The 17,334-nt window shown below is 38.2% G+C and overlaps 1 protein-coding gene across 1 annotated transcript; it reads right to left on the reverse strand.

The window, feature by feature from the left end:
• Positions 1-3,306: 3,306 nt before the first annotated feature.
• LOC101160069 (protein Wnt-5a) lies at positions 3,307-15,895 on the reverse strand. The gene is made up of 5 exons (XM_004070741.4): positions 14,656-15,895; positions 12,121-12,272; positions 10,133-10,380; positions 6,143-6,435; positions 3,307-5,582 (listed from the first exon to the last, which is right to left on the reverse strand). Exons 2-5 carry the CDS (start codon positions 12,258-12,260, stop codon positions 5,124-5,126), a joined length of 1,140 nt encoding a protein of 379 aa, XP_004070789.2. The 5' UTR covers positions 12,261-12,272; positions 14,656-15,895; the 3' UTR covers positions 3,307-5,123.
• Between the last annotated feature and the right edge of the window lie 1,439 nt (positions 15,896-17,334).

The following is a 17,334-nucleotide window of genomic DNA, read 5'->3' on the forward strand; positions in this document are numbered from 1 at the left end:
GTTTGTGGACATTCTACCCTGCGACAGACTGGCAACCTGTCCAGGTTGTCCCCTGCCTTCGCCCACAAGTGGCCGGGATAGGCTCCGGCAGCCCCGTGACCCCGAAAGGGAAAAACTGAAAGAAAATGAGTAGCATGTTTTTCTAAAATCAAATGAATACCCTGTAATATAACAGTCATTTTTTGTATTGAAAAGGAAATTACATACTTCAGTACCTAACAAAGGTGAAATATTTACTGCACCTGTTATTATAAACTAAGACATGTACAATGCCACATTTTCTAAATTCATCCTTAAAAGGGATGTAGTCTGTCACTCAACCTGTGGATAGTTAGCTTTGACTAGAAGTGTGAGAGCATCACTCAATTGACAGTGATGCATGAGACATCCATAAAAACAAATGAATGTGATGTCTTTTATTAGCAGTAACTCTTAGTCACCACCACAACTTAATAAAGAAAACTCAATAAAGAAACTGATCCAGGAGCAAAAATGGGTGGAAGATGTAACTGTGCTGCTCCAGCTCATCTGCCCTATCCGTTCCCGACTGTGGTGTTACAGTTTATTGCTCCAACCTTTTGCTCTAAAACATGCAGCTGCAATCATAAATGACCTCAAACTAAGCTCTGTGGAGAACTCTAATTTGTCCCTTTGTAGTTTTACAGCAAAAGCCAGGAAATGGAGCATTGTCTGTTCTGGCCCGAGCAGATAAGCTTTACCAGCGCTTGTGTAATACTTTAGAAAAAAACACTGAAGTGTTTTCTCCATGAATGGTTGCACGGCCCCTTGTGTAATGACTGTTTTATTTGGGCCATGTTGTAAAATGGCTCACTTATATCCATATAAAACCTATCCCAGCATTAATTTGTCATAATGTGGAGTAGTAACAAGAGGGTGTACACAAAAGATCAAACTAAGATTGTGGAGGAAATTTATTATATCATCATGTGAAACCTGATATTTTACAATGTAGAGGAAGATTAGTTCAACTGTATCCATTGAATAAAACGTTTTAATACATTTTTTTATTTAAAACAATTCAAATCAATTGAAATTGTCAGCTTAATTTAAAATAGTCTATACTTTTATGAGGCCAAAACATAGAGATAGGTTCTGTGACTCTTGTCTTTATAGACCATCATCTTTTTAGTATTTTGTTGAATGACTAAAATCAGCAATTGCTTTGGTGATGTCATATTGATCCAGATGCAGTAAAACAGGCCCCAACCATTGAATCCCCACCACCTTTCACCAAAAAAACAAAGCATAACAAAAAAAACCATTGTGTCTGATGTTTTGGTTGGTCTTATATTAATATTGTAGACAAACGACAATTCATTTTAGAGCAGCAATCATCACCAACCAATCATGCAAAGTGTACACTGCAAAATGAGGTAGCCTAAAACCGTGAAAAGAAAAATCCCTAGAAAGTAGTAAAATGATCTTTCCATACCTCAAATATTCCTAACTTTTATGTGAAAAGAAATCTTATAACCCTTGTGCTATCCTAGGCACTTTAACATTGGGAGTTGGGTCATCTAGACCCACTAGACAGTGCGCTGAACCTTTTTTCTTCAATGATTTGTGATCTTCACTGGTGTCCATGGATTACATGAAATCTTTCCACCTTTATCCACCTTTCGCACCTTTCGTCATGGTAGGGGGAACATGTCAATGTAAGGGTGGGGTCATTTAAGATAGCACAAGGGATAGTAAGATATCAAATCTAGAAACAATGACAGGATAAAAAAAAGAAATATTAGCAAAAAAGCTAACTGCAAGATAGAATTGCTTAAAATTGAATGTCATTTAGCCATTTAGAAAGTTTTCTTCCTTAGTACTAAACAATGTGTTTGTATTATGTGAGTTTTTAGTGTTAAGTGTTGTTTATTTTGATTAAAGTGACAAAAAACTAGTGTATAAAATGAAAATGACTCATTTTGGAACAAAATGTTAACAAAATGAGGACACGATTCAAGTAACTGCTGTACAAGTAACTGTTGGCCCATCGTAATAAATCCTCATAAAATCTCAAACTAGAACTTATTCTTAAACTTCAATCTGTTTTGTTTCCAAAATAATGACAATGAATACCAGTCTAAATTTTCAACATTTATACAAGATCCTTAAAATGGAATCAAAAATTGTAGTGCAATTTGCGTGTTCTACTATCTTAAATCAAGTGATTCTTGTCAAGAGTAGAGCAAACTGATTTTGACTCATTTTAATTATTTCCTGCTAAATTCTAGCTCTCAATGAGACAAAGAATTCTCAACTGCACTGTGTAGGGCAAGGATAAAACAACTTTAACCCTTGGGCTATCCTCTGGGGTCAAGATGACCATTGACGTGTTCTCCCTACCATGACAAAGGTGGATAAAGGAAGAAAGATTTCATGTAATCCATGGAAACCAGTGAAGATCACAAATCATTGAAGAAAAAAGCTCAGCGCACTGTCTAGTGGGTCTAGATGACCCAACTCCCAATGTTAAAGTGCCTAGGAGAGCACAAGGGTTACACATGTGTTTATCTGCTGTTATAATTGTTCCCTATTTTTTATACAAAAAGTTGACTGTTATGTACAGTCCCCAAACTAAACTCTCTGACAGGTGGAATCCTAGGTTCCCCATAAAACATACACCATATGACAGGTATAAAAATATTCACCCACATCAGCTGTCTAAAGTAGCAAGGAAGAACGTTCGATAAGGATTTTCATGTCCAGAGTTCTGTTTTGTTTGAATATTTGGAAGTATTAGAGCCTTTTTCTTTGTGTGTCAGGTATGGCACCTGTGTGTTAGCAGATTAAATCCATTCACCCACCCTTCTATATTTTCAATGAGCTCTTCACCTGTATTTGTGATTGTACAGCAGTCATTAAGTCTTTAGATGGATCATCCAGAATGACTTGACCCAAATGTTCACAAAACAATACATCTCAGACAAGGCTGCTGTTAAGAGCTTCAGTTTTGTAAAAATTTTCACTTGAACTTAAAACAAATAAAAATAAAAAATCTTTTATGTCTCCTCCTACCCAACTCCGTATGGAAACCTGGTGTCTTACTTGCCTTTTTGGCCTGTGTGACAAAAATCAGAAATGTAAACACATGTCATGATGCTGAAAAGTATGTACAAACAGGACACACACACCTGCTCAGCTGCACTCACACAGGGTCAAAGGTCAAGTCTGGAATGTGCTTCTACACTCTGTATCATCTTACAAGTCTAAATATTGGTCAATTTCAGAAGCGTTTACACTGCAACCTTAGACCTACACTTTTCCTTTTTCAAGTTTTTTCTTCTTCTCTCAGTTAAATGCGTTGCTACCAGCTTCTAATTTAGCCTTTCAGTACTCATTGTTCTGCTTTTCCTTTGAAGCACACGGACAGTATTTGGCAATGTATAGCATGCATAAGCATGTATTTTAATGGAATTCCTTTCTATATTATCCTGGTAAAAGATAGTTTACTCTGTATTGGTAAAAAACACAAGAAAACAACTTCAATCCTCTGTCAAATTCTGTAGCTCTAGAGACAAACATTGTGCTTCACTTCATACCTTTACAGTTGCTTTAATGGCTTAGACCAACTGAACCAAATTCTGCAAATTTGTGAAAAGACTGAATACAAAGAAAGTCTGTAATGTTGCTAAAGTTTGAGAGAAAAATGGATCATACTTGGAGGTAGTAGGCAAAAGTATTTCAAAGATTAAATAATTAAGAGACAAATATGCGTTCAGAAATAAAATGCTTTAACCAAAAGGGAAAAATAGGCATTGGTAAATACATTTCAGTTGGTTTTACATTTGATATTTATTGAAACAACAGCACAGTGAGCCAATTTCCAAAAAGTAACAAAATATTAGCTACAACACATTATGCCTAACAAAGGTCAGACTCATAAAGAAGCTTATAAATATACATAGTTGAAGTGACCGAGTTTGTTGGTAATCATGAAGTAAACAGAGTGGTACAAGAGGCTTATGGACATGTTCAAATCTGATCATGTGAAAATCAACACGTGAAACCGTAACGCTTAACATGAGTGAGAGGAAACATTTTCTTCAGAACCATAAGGTGCATTTCCCTTTAAAAAAAAAAAAATGGTGACGAGCCTCATTAGGGAGAGCCAAATTTGTGAACACAAAACTCAAGGGCATCAAACTCAAAAACATTTCCATTATGGAGACAATAGTTTCCTTTCTTGAAGCCTAAAAAATGAATATCTGGTTAAGAAGAAAAAAAAAAGCACAATTTACTGATTGGCTGGATAGACATACTATGTACAAAGAGCATTGAATATTTAACCACTGTAACCAAAACATTGCCCGTATAAAATCAAACCATAAGTACTGTAAAGTAATGTTAAGTGGATACTTTGAATTAATAAGAAGAAAATGTAGACTATAACATGAATAAATGGAGAACAGCTGAACAGAGGTACTGTACTCTGTATCAAAGTGCATGACGATGGAGGGCTTGTTGCAGCACCTGGGGAGTATTAAAGCTTCTGGTAAATGGCCCAGTAACCCCCACCCCACCCCCCACCCCCCTAAAAAAGAAGAAAAAAATTGCCCACTTGTTTAAACCTCGATACAGCAAGGACTCACAAACCAACAGTGTCCTTTGCAGTACTTGTGGTTAAAGAGGACAAGTATGTGACGGCTGGGTTGAAATTGCTCCTGCGAAGACAAACCCACCACAAGCATTCCTGTCCCGACACACAGTCCTACTTGAGCATCATGAGCCAAAAATGCCACAAAACCCCCCATGCTTTTTTGAAAACTGGCAGCACAGTTTGATTCATTATTGACATTTGAAAAAACAATGTTTTTTGAGAAAAAAAAAAAAAGAGAAGATTTTTAGCAAGTTTTAGGCACTCAAAGAGTTAAAAATACAAGGAAGCAAAACTTGCTGGTAACAACTGGGCAAGAATAAAACATAACTATCTTAAAATAAATATTCAACAATACTCTCAGTTTCGGAAGACAAAAAGTATTTATTAATTTTTTTTAAAGAATGTCTTTTTGCAATGACATAATTGTTTAACTCTATAAATATAATTTATATAGTTTCTTTCTTCCATTCTCACACTGTGAACACCCACTGCAAGCCAGCATTCCCTCTCACTTGCAGACGAACTGGTCTACGGTTTTGGAGCAGCGCTTGCACTTGACGTAGCAGCACCAATGGAACTTGCAGTGGCAGCGCTCCACAATCTCTGCCTTGAATTGGTCGTAACCCCTGCCGCAGCACATCAGCTCACACCCATCCATGCCCTCTGAGGTCTTGTTGCAAAGGCGCCCAACTGTGCCAAGGGAGCCTGTGCTTTGGTTCTTCAAGCAGTAGTCTGGACTGGGGTCTATGTACACCAGATCATCACCTGTGGGCGCGTTGAACTTACTGTGCATCTGCACCATTCTTCCACGCGAGTTGAGTTTCATGGCTGCAGCACTATCGTACTTCTCTTTCAGCAAATCGCCCACCTTGCGGAAGTCTGCCAGCTGCAGCCAGCAAGTCTTTAGGCTGCAAGATCCTGATACGCCATGGCACTTGCAGGACGCATGGGCAAGCTCCAACACCGCCTTGAAGGGTGGAGAAATGGGGGGGTTATTGTAGAAAAAGTGATGACTCTTTCTTGGAAAAGTGCTAAAATATCACATGCCCTAGTCACACATGCTTTATATTCTGAACTTGTCCTTTCTGTGTGATTATCCCTTTAATATGGTGCTCATATGGTCATAAGGAATCACTTTTCTACAGAGGACAGTGTTATCCTGTCTGCGTCTCCAGTGGTTCACAGAATAAAACATTGTCCACTCATTTGTTTAACTTAAAAGCCTACAGTCTGGCAACAGATATCTGGCATTATGTTTCTTTTGAGGTGGGTTCAAGATGTTTGAAAAGGAAAAACCCCAGATTTGTCTCCAATGACTCCATCTTCCAACAGATCAAAGCCTCACGGGGATGGAGCAGACAAAGCTGTTCCCCAGCTGATCAGCCAAGATCAATCTAACTGACCTGGATTGCCTGACTTCTACAAAAGTCTTACTCTTAATTACCTCTTCTCATTTTGAATCTAAGGATTTTTATGTATAGCTCATCAGATCAGCATCTCTATGAGCAAACTACTGGCAAATCTTACCCTCCTTCCTGCTTCATTGTTGTGAAGATTCATCAGCTTCCGTGCGCTTTCATATGAGCCTTTCAAAGGGGTCTTCTCTCGCTCACGTGCGTCCACGAACTGCTTGGAGAACCTGCAGCCGTAGTCAAGGTTATCTCCGCAGCCGCCCCACAGCCAGTCTCGGGGAAGATCCTTCGGACGGGCCGCACGACTGCACCCACAACTGTTGAGCTCCCCTTCTCTGCAGGCACGGCTCACAGCGTTAACAACCCCTGCTGCGCTGATGGCATACATAAATGCGGTTTCTCGACTGCCTGCAGATATAAACAAAAGAACCACCATCAGCTCACACAAAGATCGGTGAAAGTGTCTCAATGACCCTCTGTCATTTGACATTAATAACTTTCAGAGTCAATTTGTGTGCTGGGATTTTTTCCTTAAATATCTGTGTGGCGTCATGAAATGTGATGTCATATAACAGCATTTACCCATTGCTTAAGGCTACAGAGCACTGGAGTCAAGTGCTGGAGGCTCATCATCAACATGTTGGACAGTGTAATCTAGTTTGCTGTTGTTGGGCATACGCCAAGGAGAAGAAAGTGCCCTCAAGTGACAAAAAATACTTATCAACAAGCAGCTGCTGTTTTTCCAAATTGGTAGTGACATGTACCCTTTAACATTATCTGTCATAACTGTGCAAGTCTGGAGCCAATGCTCATTACCTCCCACTCTTTCTCCTTTGCAACATTTCACTTTAGAGACAAGAGTTTGAGACAAATACACACAAACTGTCTATAGTAAGTATACACTGTCACTCCAGAAAGCCACAGATAACTGAAACGAGGAGATATGACCAAAGAAGAAACAGACGACCAAACTATGAGGCTTGAAAGTAAAAAGAAGAGCGCGCAGCTCTCGTGTGTCTCATGGGCCAAAATTTTTTGTGAATGAAATATCATGACAGTAGCAGATGATTAGAGAAAGACAGATGGGGGAACAAACAAGACTCACTGAAGTAAAAAAGGTCAACAGGACAGAAAGTTGGACATTTCTATTTAATCCCTAATAATAAAGGAAAGTAGAGAACAGAAAAATGAAAAAGATAAATCGAGGATTCCTTTGGCCTCAGATGCTCAAATGGGGGAGAATAACAGAAAAGAAGTGGGAATCATGGGATTTATTTGTTAAATGCAACACTAAATGAAAAAAGGGACCATTCACACTTAATGTTCTAAATACCAGCAACCAGTGCTGAACTTTTTTCTTGGCCACACAGACCCGGAGGACAGGTTAGGTTCATATATGTGACCATCAGCAACATTTGGTTTTGGACAAACTTAAAATATGTGCGGATAATGCAACAATGGGCTGCATTGCGTGTGGCCACCATGAATTTTTTGTATCCACTTCTGTGCTTGGTTGCATGTAGATACGTGTGACTAACATCTGCCTTTAAAGAATTGCCAAAAAGTAGAAATGTGTTCAGCACTTTCGTTTCGTCTCTACACCGCAACCTGAAGAAAACAAGGACCAGGCATGGCGATGTGTGAAGGAGGACATATTTACATTGCCTAGAATAGCCTGAGATAAGTTTGTTACTGAGGAGTAAGAAAAATGAAATATCTGCTCCTGGTAATGTTTCTGTGATTTGTGGAGCTGATGCCTGCTGCATTACAGACATAGAGAGAAAGATCACACAAAAGATTTGCTTGACGCTTCCACCGATGAATATCCATCAACACATGTAAATAAAGTTGTTGGTGCACTTATGTTATTTAAAGAAAAAACAGCAAACGTCACTTCAAAAACTTATAAGTGACAAAAGTAAATAATACCAAAAACAGTTGTGTTAAGTTTGAGAAGTGTGTTTAGCCCCCTAAGTGCCTCATGCTCCATGTTTTACAGTAGGGAAGAAACCATTTTTATTCCATGCTTCATTTTTGTGTCCATGCTGATGTGTCTTCATAAAAGTCTCAACTGTCCTAAGAACATTCTTTCAGAAGCTTTGTGGCTTGTCGACTTGCACTGTGGCAAATACCAGTCTAATTTTTGAATCATTTGCTTTCAACAGCCGTGGTTCTTCTTGGTCGCCTCGCATGAAACCCTCTTTGGCTCAAACAGCGACGAATGGACCATGATACACCGTGATCTTGGAGTTCACCTTCAAAGCCTTTGGAGGTGGTTCCGGGCTCTTGGTTCCCATTAATATCATTAGTCTCTTCAACGTGTCATCAGTTTTACTTTTGCAGCCACATCCATGGAGGTTGGCTACAGTACTGTGAATCTTGAATAATATATGCAGCTGTGGACCACAGAACATCAAGCTGTTTGCGGATGGACTAACAGGCTTTACCATTTACATCGATGTCAATGATTTTTCTTTCTCATCTCCTGACAGAATGCTTTGGTTACAGGGTTCACATGCAACTGTCACCTAACACCATAATGACTTCTCCTCACCCTTTAAACAAACAAACTGATTACAAATCTGAAGGGATGTAGTAACTGTAAGAAGCAGTTTAGTTTGAAAAGTCTCTATGGTCAAATAATTGGAAATATTTTTCCAGCCTATCAGTTCTGCTTAAGCCTTTTTGTTCTTTTAAATGTTGTTTTTATTCTGGTAAACCATGGGTGATTTTTAAAATTTCTTTTAATTAGTATTTTGTGTTGTTTTTGTTGTGCTTTTTTTTTTAATAAATAGCAGTTTACAAACAATTTTTCCAAATTTGCAATAGAAAACTTGTGAAACATCCCCAAAAAACTTTTTTTTTCTGATTTTTACCAGCAGATAAACATTAACCCTTCCTTATTGTAATGGCACAATGTTTCAATTTTATGACTTTTAATATCCACTTACAATAAAACAGCTGCAAATTAGAGAGCATTTACTGACAAACCAAATGTTGTGCTAACAATTTCCAAACATTTTCTCTTTTTTTTTTTAACAGCCTTCATTTTCTCACAGCATTTTGTGTTTGTAGCTTTTTTTTTTCTTTTACACTTAGCACAGTTCTTCCATGTTGACAACCTCTTACTTCTCTGTTATTAGAGTGGCCCAATTTGTGATAAAACAGTCAAAATAAACCTTTTTATAATGAAAACAGCAAAAAGTCAGAAAAATGATGGGAGAAAATAATAAATGTTGTTCACCCATGTAGTGATAGGCACCAACTCGTGTCTAGACATTTAATTTTGTCAGAACAGTTGACACCAGGGCAGCTGAGTTATGCCGATACTGTTATTACAACCTTAAATTGTTCATGAACTGCAAATTGTGGCTGTTCAGTACTGAACAACTGCAGAGATAAATTCAACTTTGTAGATTGAAATCAAACCTAAGAAAACATATGCTCAATTTTTTTTAACAGTTTACAATCTGAAAAATTATCAATCATTTTACTAGGTAAGGAAACAAACGCTCTTCCAGATTTCTTTAAAAAGAAAAATAAATCACAAATATGAAAGGGCACATGGCACATTTGAAGAAATCTAGAAATACAACACCATAACAGTATTTGCAATCAAAACAAATTTTGAATCTATGTTGATTACATGCCTAATTCTACTTATTATAATTTTTTGATCATTATCAGAAAACTTAATATTAACAAAAGTGATGAAAATAGTATGTAAAGCCGTTGGACTGAACACATCTCCAAATACACAAAAATCCACACTCATTGTACTTTCTTCATGTGCAAATACAGGGCCGTAGTTCACCATAGTTCAGGATATGTGCCTGTTTGGGTGTGTGTGTTTGTCTCTCATTCATCAGGGGAAAAGCAGGTTCTCTGCTTCCCTCCTGCTCCATAACAGAGCTGCTTTAGCAGGCCAAAGCCAGCAAACTCAGCCACCAACTCTGCACAGCTGCTCATCAGCAACACATATTTCTTTTTTATGCACATAAACACAGACTTTACATTAAAAAAGTTCAGAAAAGTAGGAAAATAGAGCATACATAAACTGAGCATATATACCCTGTATATATACCCTATTTACCTCATTTCTTACCTATTTGCATAACCCGTCCAAAAACAGAGGAGTTGTCCACTGTGCTGCAGTTCCAACGCCGATGTCTGAACTGATACTGGCACTCTCTGATGCCCGTTTTGGCACCTTCACCAATGTACTGCATGTGATCCTGGTAGAGCTGGCACAGCTTCTTCTGACCTGGTGACAGCCCCACCAGCTGGCTGCAGAGAGGCTGCGCCCCGATGATGTAGGCCTCTGGGATCAGCAATGGGTTCATGGCCAAAGACCTGAAGGGACATCGTTTTTTACTCATAAAGTCATGAAACACAAGTAAGCACGTTTTCAGGCTAATGTGATCATCATTGTCACTTAACCGGCGTTGAAAAATCTCTCAGCTTCGGGTATTTCATATTGCAATGTTTGACAACAAGTTCACTGTGTGATATTATCCAATAATACATAGACAATAATAAAAGACAACAATAGAAGCCAAATTGACTATTGCCTTTACTTGTCATCACTTTTAGTTCCCTTACATTTTATGACATTTTCTTAATGCAATAATGCTTTGAAAGTTAATTGTAGTCAGTAGTCTGTTAGTGAGAAAAACACACAAGCAGTTGAAAGTAGAGAGAAAAAAATTAAGGCAAACAAAACGTTTTTACTTCATTTTAAGAACTAAAAACAAATAAATAAAAATACTTTTTGACCATTTTTTTAAACTAAACATATGCTAAATATTTCAAAGCCATTAGAATTAATGAATAACCTATTAATTTGTCCTAAATTGCAACACTTAGTTTAACAGCATTGTCTGACGTTGTTTTTTTTCTTTTTGCTTTCAACTGACTGCAAAACGAAGAAAAATATTTTTTTTCATTAATTGGATAGAAATGCTAAAGATTACACACTTAACTGGCTGAGCCACAGGAAGGAAACAAAAAAAAATGTATTATTGTTATTTAATGTAAAAACAAACGTGCCGTTCCAAGACAGAGAAGAAAGAAGAGCGGAAAAGAGGGAACAGGAACAAACAAAGCTAGAGCAGAAAGAGGAGCACCAGGATGAGCATCTGGTTCCAGACCACAGGGCAATTAGAGTAACCCATCTCCAAGCCCCTTGAGAGACACAATTAGCCCTGAGTGTAACCTGACCGACAGAGGAAACTCTGCTGCAAGAAGATGGAATAATACACAAGCAGACAAGTAAAAAAAGAAGACACACACATGCAGAATGATGCTGTCTCACCCATCCAACATCCACTAAATCATTCACACCTGTTTGCTCTCCCAGAGAAACTTGCCCAGAGAAACGCATTGTTTCAAGAGACCTAATGCAAAGTTCTCAGCCGAGTCTATAATCTGCCAGTGATTTGAATTTTAACAAAGCAGCCAGGGAACTCAGTCCAACAGAGAAAGATCTCCTCCACGTTATAAATCGTCCTTGAAGCACTGATCTTCACATCCACATAAAACCCTCACGCAGGAATTTGTTGTTGAAGTGATTTATGCTCTTTTAGACAGACGGACAAAAATCTGGGACTTTATAAGTAAAACTGATATAATTGTCCTTTATCTCTAATGCAATAAGAGCAATGCACCCTGTTATTTCTCTCTATAGCATTAGAAGAAATTTACACTAAATTTATGTTCAAACACATGCCTCCAATCACAACATTTTGGGATTTCTATATTATTCATCATTTTGATTTGGCAGTGTGAAGGAATAAAACTAAAATAAGTCAAAGAGATGTTTCTGACATGTTAGTTGTATTATCTTGCATGTGGTGAACCTGAAACTGGCATTTTTCACCCAGCAAACAAGAGCCTTTTTTGATAAAAATAAGTCAGGTAAAAAAAAATTACAAAGTACAGAACTCTCACAGCGGCTTGAAATCTTTTTTGTTCACCGTTACTCTGTTTCAAAAATGCAGTAACTGCACCTCACCGCTGAGAGACACGTCCTCCACATCACAGCAGGGAATAAATAAATAAATATTGGAGAATAAATGAAAAAGAAATACGTACCACCAAGTGTTGGTTTCCACCACCACCACCTGCATGAGAAGCATGACGAGTGTAACAGCAAAGACACAGTGTCTGGAGTCCAATATTCTGCCGGGGGGCCAGCTCACTGGCCGACACACACAGCCCATTGCGAGATTCATGCTACCACAAATCTGTGGGGGGAACAGGACAGGATGTGTGTCAGTGTGTGTTTTTCCTTTCTTATTTTTATTTTACAGGCATATTTTATCACGGAGAATACAAAGTTTGAGCATGTCTTTCATTCAAGATCTGACAAAGAAACATTTGCTTTTTAAACACATTTTTGCACATCTGCATTGGCAAACGGCTCACGTGTGAAGGGACCCAGAGGCCACAAATGCTTGCAAAGCAACACCAGAGCTGTCATTTACCTAAAAGGCCTAAAGGTCTAAATGTGACTGATAAGACATTCATGCGGAGACGACACAATGATCATACAGCTGGGCATACATTCCTAACATTTCAGGGTTTGTACATTTAACACATGCACAAAAGCACACAGCCAAATGCCTTTTCAGATAAAATTAATGTTTGCAATGAATTTGTTTTTTTAAATACAACAATTGTCTCAACCTGTATAATAGAAATGACTGTGCTTTTTTGGCTGCTCATTTCACAGACAATTTTATTTATCGTTGGAAAGCTAAAGATTGTGATTTTCATTTTAATTTATATAGGTATAAATGAGTAGTGTATCTCAATTACTTTTTATTGTAATTATAATTTGGTTAATTAAGTATTTCAGTTTTATTCAAACAAGCTTATTTTTTTTATAAAGCAAAATCAATCAATATACGTAATGCCTTTATTCTTCTAGCCAGCGTTTATGCCCTTCAATGATGACTAACTGAGGTTCAGGCCGACTAGGGTTAACATTTTAAAAGATGTTTGCCTTTTCAAAGCTGCAGAGGATAAAAGAAAGAAAAACTATTTGCGAACCACTGCATGACTCTGACTCACAGTTTGGTTGCCAGTTAGGTAGAAAATGAGTTGAAATAATCACGCTGGAACTTGCCAGTGAATGTGCCAGCCTTTGAGTTGGGGCGTGTGTGAATTTTGGGACTGAGTGCAGCTCTAATTTGTTACGCTCCTTTCTTTTCCAGGGTTGAGTTGTGGAGACCCAGACCTGCCTAAAACTCGTTAAAGTCAAAGCCAAGTTCAACCACCGCGCGCGCGCATGGCAGACTCGCATGCGCGCGCAGTTTTCAGGTTCGGCAGAAATCTAAATGTTATTCTTTTTTACACATTAAATAATATATATAGAAAAGACTGGTTTGAAACGGTTTGCATGATAGAAAATGTAAATATGAAGAATTACATTTTAAAGTTTAAAATACAGAGTTTTGTGATTTAAAAAAATATAGATATAATTATTTTAATAGTAATAAGGAAAAAAAAGTTATTTTAGACATTTTGTCTGATCAACTGGTGAACATGTGTGTTTACCATGGGGTTATTTAAAATTCCTATTTAGCCAGGCTACAATTATTATTAGTGTTGATCTTGTAAGCTTTTGTTGTTAATATGTATCCTTTTGTATATTTAGTTATTTTTACTGTTGAAGGTTGCATTAATTTATTCTATTGTAAAGACTGAAAGCCCTGGACGTCCCAGGCATCGTAAAACCTGAGCGCACTGACCACTCTAAAAATCTGACCCCAGTCTGCACTAAATGCTTTTTTCTTTTTCTTTTTCGCCACTGAAAGCAGCATCCTTAACACATTTCCGGATGATAACATCCAGAAAACCATGGGCAACCATCAACCATCAGCAGAAATTTGGTCTAAAGCACGTAAGTCTTAAACTATTTTCACACATTCTTAATTAAAAAAGTATTTCCTGTAGAGAGCTGGTGGTTTTGTATGTGCTTGTTTAACATTCTGAAATTCTAAATCTGCATTTTATTAAAGAACAGCATTGTCGTATATTATACTCACTCAGTTAATGAAGGCCTTTTTTACACGTTTTAATGAAATTCAAATAAATTATGCTGGTAGAAAAACTATGAAAAAATAAACATCGAGCACTAATTAATTCCTTTTAAATCTTTCAAATCTTGTTTTACTTGGACTGCATGGAAAATCCATTTTTTTATAGACACTATGCGCCTCTAATCGCCCCAAACTGGTGCGCGCCTTTCTTAATGTTTCCAAGAATCCAGGAGGGGGAGCCAGGTGCAAAGAGTTACCCAGGACACAGCTCCGCGAGCACGCCAAATGTTCAGAACATCAAGCACGTCAAGTGAAAAAACTCATCAGAATATGTCATCATTCGTTTCAAACAACCTGCGGGTCATTTTTGATTAAGTCACTGTTGCAAACAACGGGACACTGACATGAGCCACTTTGAATGATTGTGGATGGCGGGGGCAGGGGGTGGAAGGCTGCAGCAGCATGTTTCACATTTCACATCTGTCAGAAACTTTTATCCACATCTAATAACCAGTGCTGATCCAATAACCGCATTCTACAAGATCAACTGGACTTGAGCTCAGAGAACAAATTGAATACTCACCAGGAGACGCGGCCAATCAGAAGTTGTTGATAATCCACTCTCTGGAGTGGAGACGAAATCAAACCAATAATTCCAGTGCAGCCCAGGTGGATTTAGGATATCCTTTAAGGTAAATTCCGTCTTCCTATTAGGCCCTCTTGAAGTGTCTAAAGTAGCTGAAGTATTAATCAAGTCAAAGTTGATGTCCTGGTGAGCACGGCGTCTCCAAAAATCTGATAGCTCTCCGTGCGTCAAGTAGCTTAGAAGTCTTGTGAAAAGCAGCTATAATTTTGTTTTTAAATTTAAGGCTAGAAAAATTTAACTTTTCAGTGCGTAACGGGTAAAGTGGCAATTAAAAACTACGGCAATCCAAGTACCGCTGGTTAAAAGGGATTGTGGTCCTTAATCTCTGATTGAAATCACCTTTATCCTGTCTATCCAGGTAAAAAACAATACCAAATAAAAACTCTTCCAATTGAAAATTTATAGACTCAAGAAGAAAAAAAAACAGTATAAAATCCTGCCAAGAAGAGAATAGAATCCAGCCGTTTCTGTGTTCAGGTCATAGCCTTTTTTACCTGTGGAACGATCCACACGGTGATCCACGCCGCAAACCATTCGTCAATTTAACTTCCATGCTGCAAAAACAAGAACCGCCGCTCAAGTTGAAGTTCAGCCAGAGTTACAGGTCTTCACAGTAAGTCACCCGTCTCCACTGGAGCATTAATTTAAAAAAAAAGAATCAGCCCCAAAAATGCATGCTCCAAAATCTACAAACAGTCCGTTTGGGTCGCGCGCTCGGTTCCACGGGGAGGAAAAGGACACGGTCTGTGGACAACTGCGGCTTTGCTTAGTCTCCGAGCGTGTCGTGCTCCCACACCGTGCGTATGCGCCTGTCTGTGCTGGTGCGCACAAAAGTATCCCTCCCTCTCTCACCTGCTCGGACGCAGCAACGGGGTTGAAGGGGTTGGGATGCAGCAGAGCGCATGCGCCTCGCAGCACAGCCAAATCTCCCCGTTTTCCAACTCTCAAAAAGCGAGAAATTTCAGCGGAGGGAAAACTTTAGAGATAGGAACGAAATAGAGGGACGGAGAGAGGGGAAAGGGCGGAAAAGGCTATAACAAAACAAGCTTCTCTATTACCTAAAATAAACTTATAAAGAACCCGAGGCTATTACTTTATCCATACCAGGCCAAAGTGAGGATTTTCAGCGGCTGCAGATCAGGTTACCACCTCAGTAGACTCTGGACAAGAGGGTCCAGAACCGTGTGCTTACACAATCTGCTTTCATCACTTGGAGACCTTGCGCACATTGCGGCACATCTATTTATAATCTCATGGCGCACTATCTCTAAACAGAGAGGGCGATCTGACAGTTTGGTCATTCTTGATGAGGCAGAGCTGGCTTGACCAAAGGTAGAACAATAAATAAAATAATAATAATAAAAAAGATGCGTGACAGACTCCCACCTGGATTAAGAAAACCACAATAGAATATCAATCAGGGAAAGGATTAAAACAGTAAAATTAATAGAAGGGGGCATTAGTCTGACTACCTGAGTGCATGCCAAAACACAGACTTAATATCAGGAAACCTCTAGGAAAAGAAGCAAAGTCAGCTTGGGTCCCAAATCAAGCTTTTGTTTTTAAAAGACCCAGTCCAATGAAAACAGTGTTTTTAAAATTTTCTTGTGACATTTTTCTCATGATGGAGGATATAAATAAACGAAATTAAGCTTAAAATTGATTGCATTTCTAAGTATTTCTTTATTAAAATCTTTGTGAGTCAGGAGCAGACACAAAATGCCATTGAAAAAAGCTTGTAGTTTTGATCTAGAAGCTACTACGGCAAGCCATAAGCTTGCCTTTCTGATGCATCTACTTGTAGGCAAATAAATCCATGTGCATCTTCGTTTTACTCATCTGAGCTGGTATTTGGCTCAAAACCTTGTTGCTCGGACCAGTAATATTAGGTTGGGGTTGTGAGGAGCTGTATAAGCTAGCGGGAGAGAGTGTAAACTGTTACTCTTTGCAACAGTCCCACCCATAATTTAAGATGCAAATTTTAAGAGGCGAAGACCTATTACTCTGCAGAACCTAAACAACACAGTTTTTAAAAGAAATTGCTTAAAAACTACATAATCGCAATTAAAAGACCACTGGGAACAACTTGGCAAAAGGTGATTGGAGTGGGACAGTACGACCTGGCTTCCACATCCATGGACATCACATTTTGGATTATTTTACCACTGTAGTCAATTCTGCTATCAAAGCCAAAATAACAAAGAGAAATTTTAAAAAAAGGCATATCAAACAACAGCCCAGGCCTTTAGAGGCCTTTAGAGGATAAAGAGGAGACTGATAAATTCCCCGCTTACAGTCATGAAATCATACGGTTTGGTGTAAAATAATCAGAAGCTCCGATTGGTGCCAAATTAAACAATTTACACTCTAAATCTAGTTGGAGTTGATGCAGCAGGAGATAAGACTTGAGTGAGAAAAGGAACAGAAAATGGTTTGTTACTCATTCTTGCATTGAAATTTGGACACTGATGTGGTGCAATAGGCTTTGAGGCTTTTAAAGATTTATAAATTATCAAATTGTGTTTTTTTTTATTGAAGAAGTATTGTAAATATCATAATTTGTCAAAACTTTCAAGTTTTTACAAAAGTGTTAAGAACATGAGTGAAACTTCTTTT

Source organism: Oryzias latipes, chromosome 7 (assembly GCF_002234675.1).
Source record: "Oryzias latipes chromosome 7, ASM223467v1".
Classification (NCBI taxonomy): Eukaryota; Metazoa; Chordata; class Actinopteri; order Beloniformes; family Adrianichthyidae; genus Oryzias; species Oryzias latipes.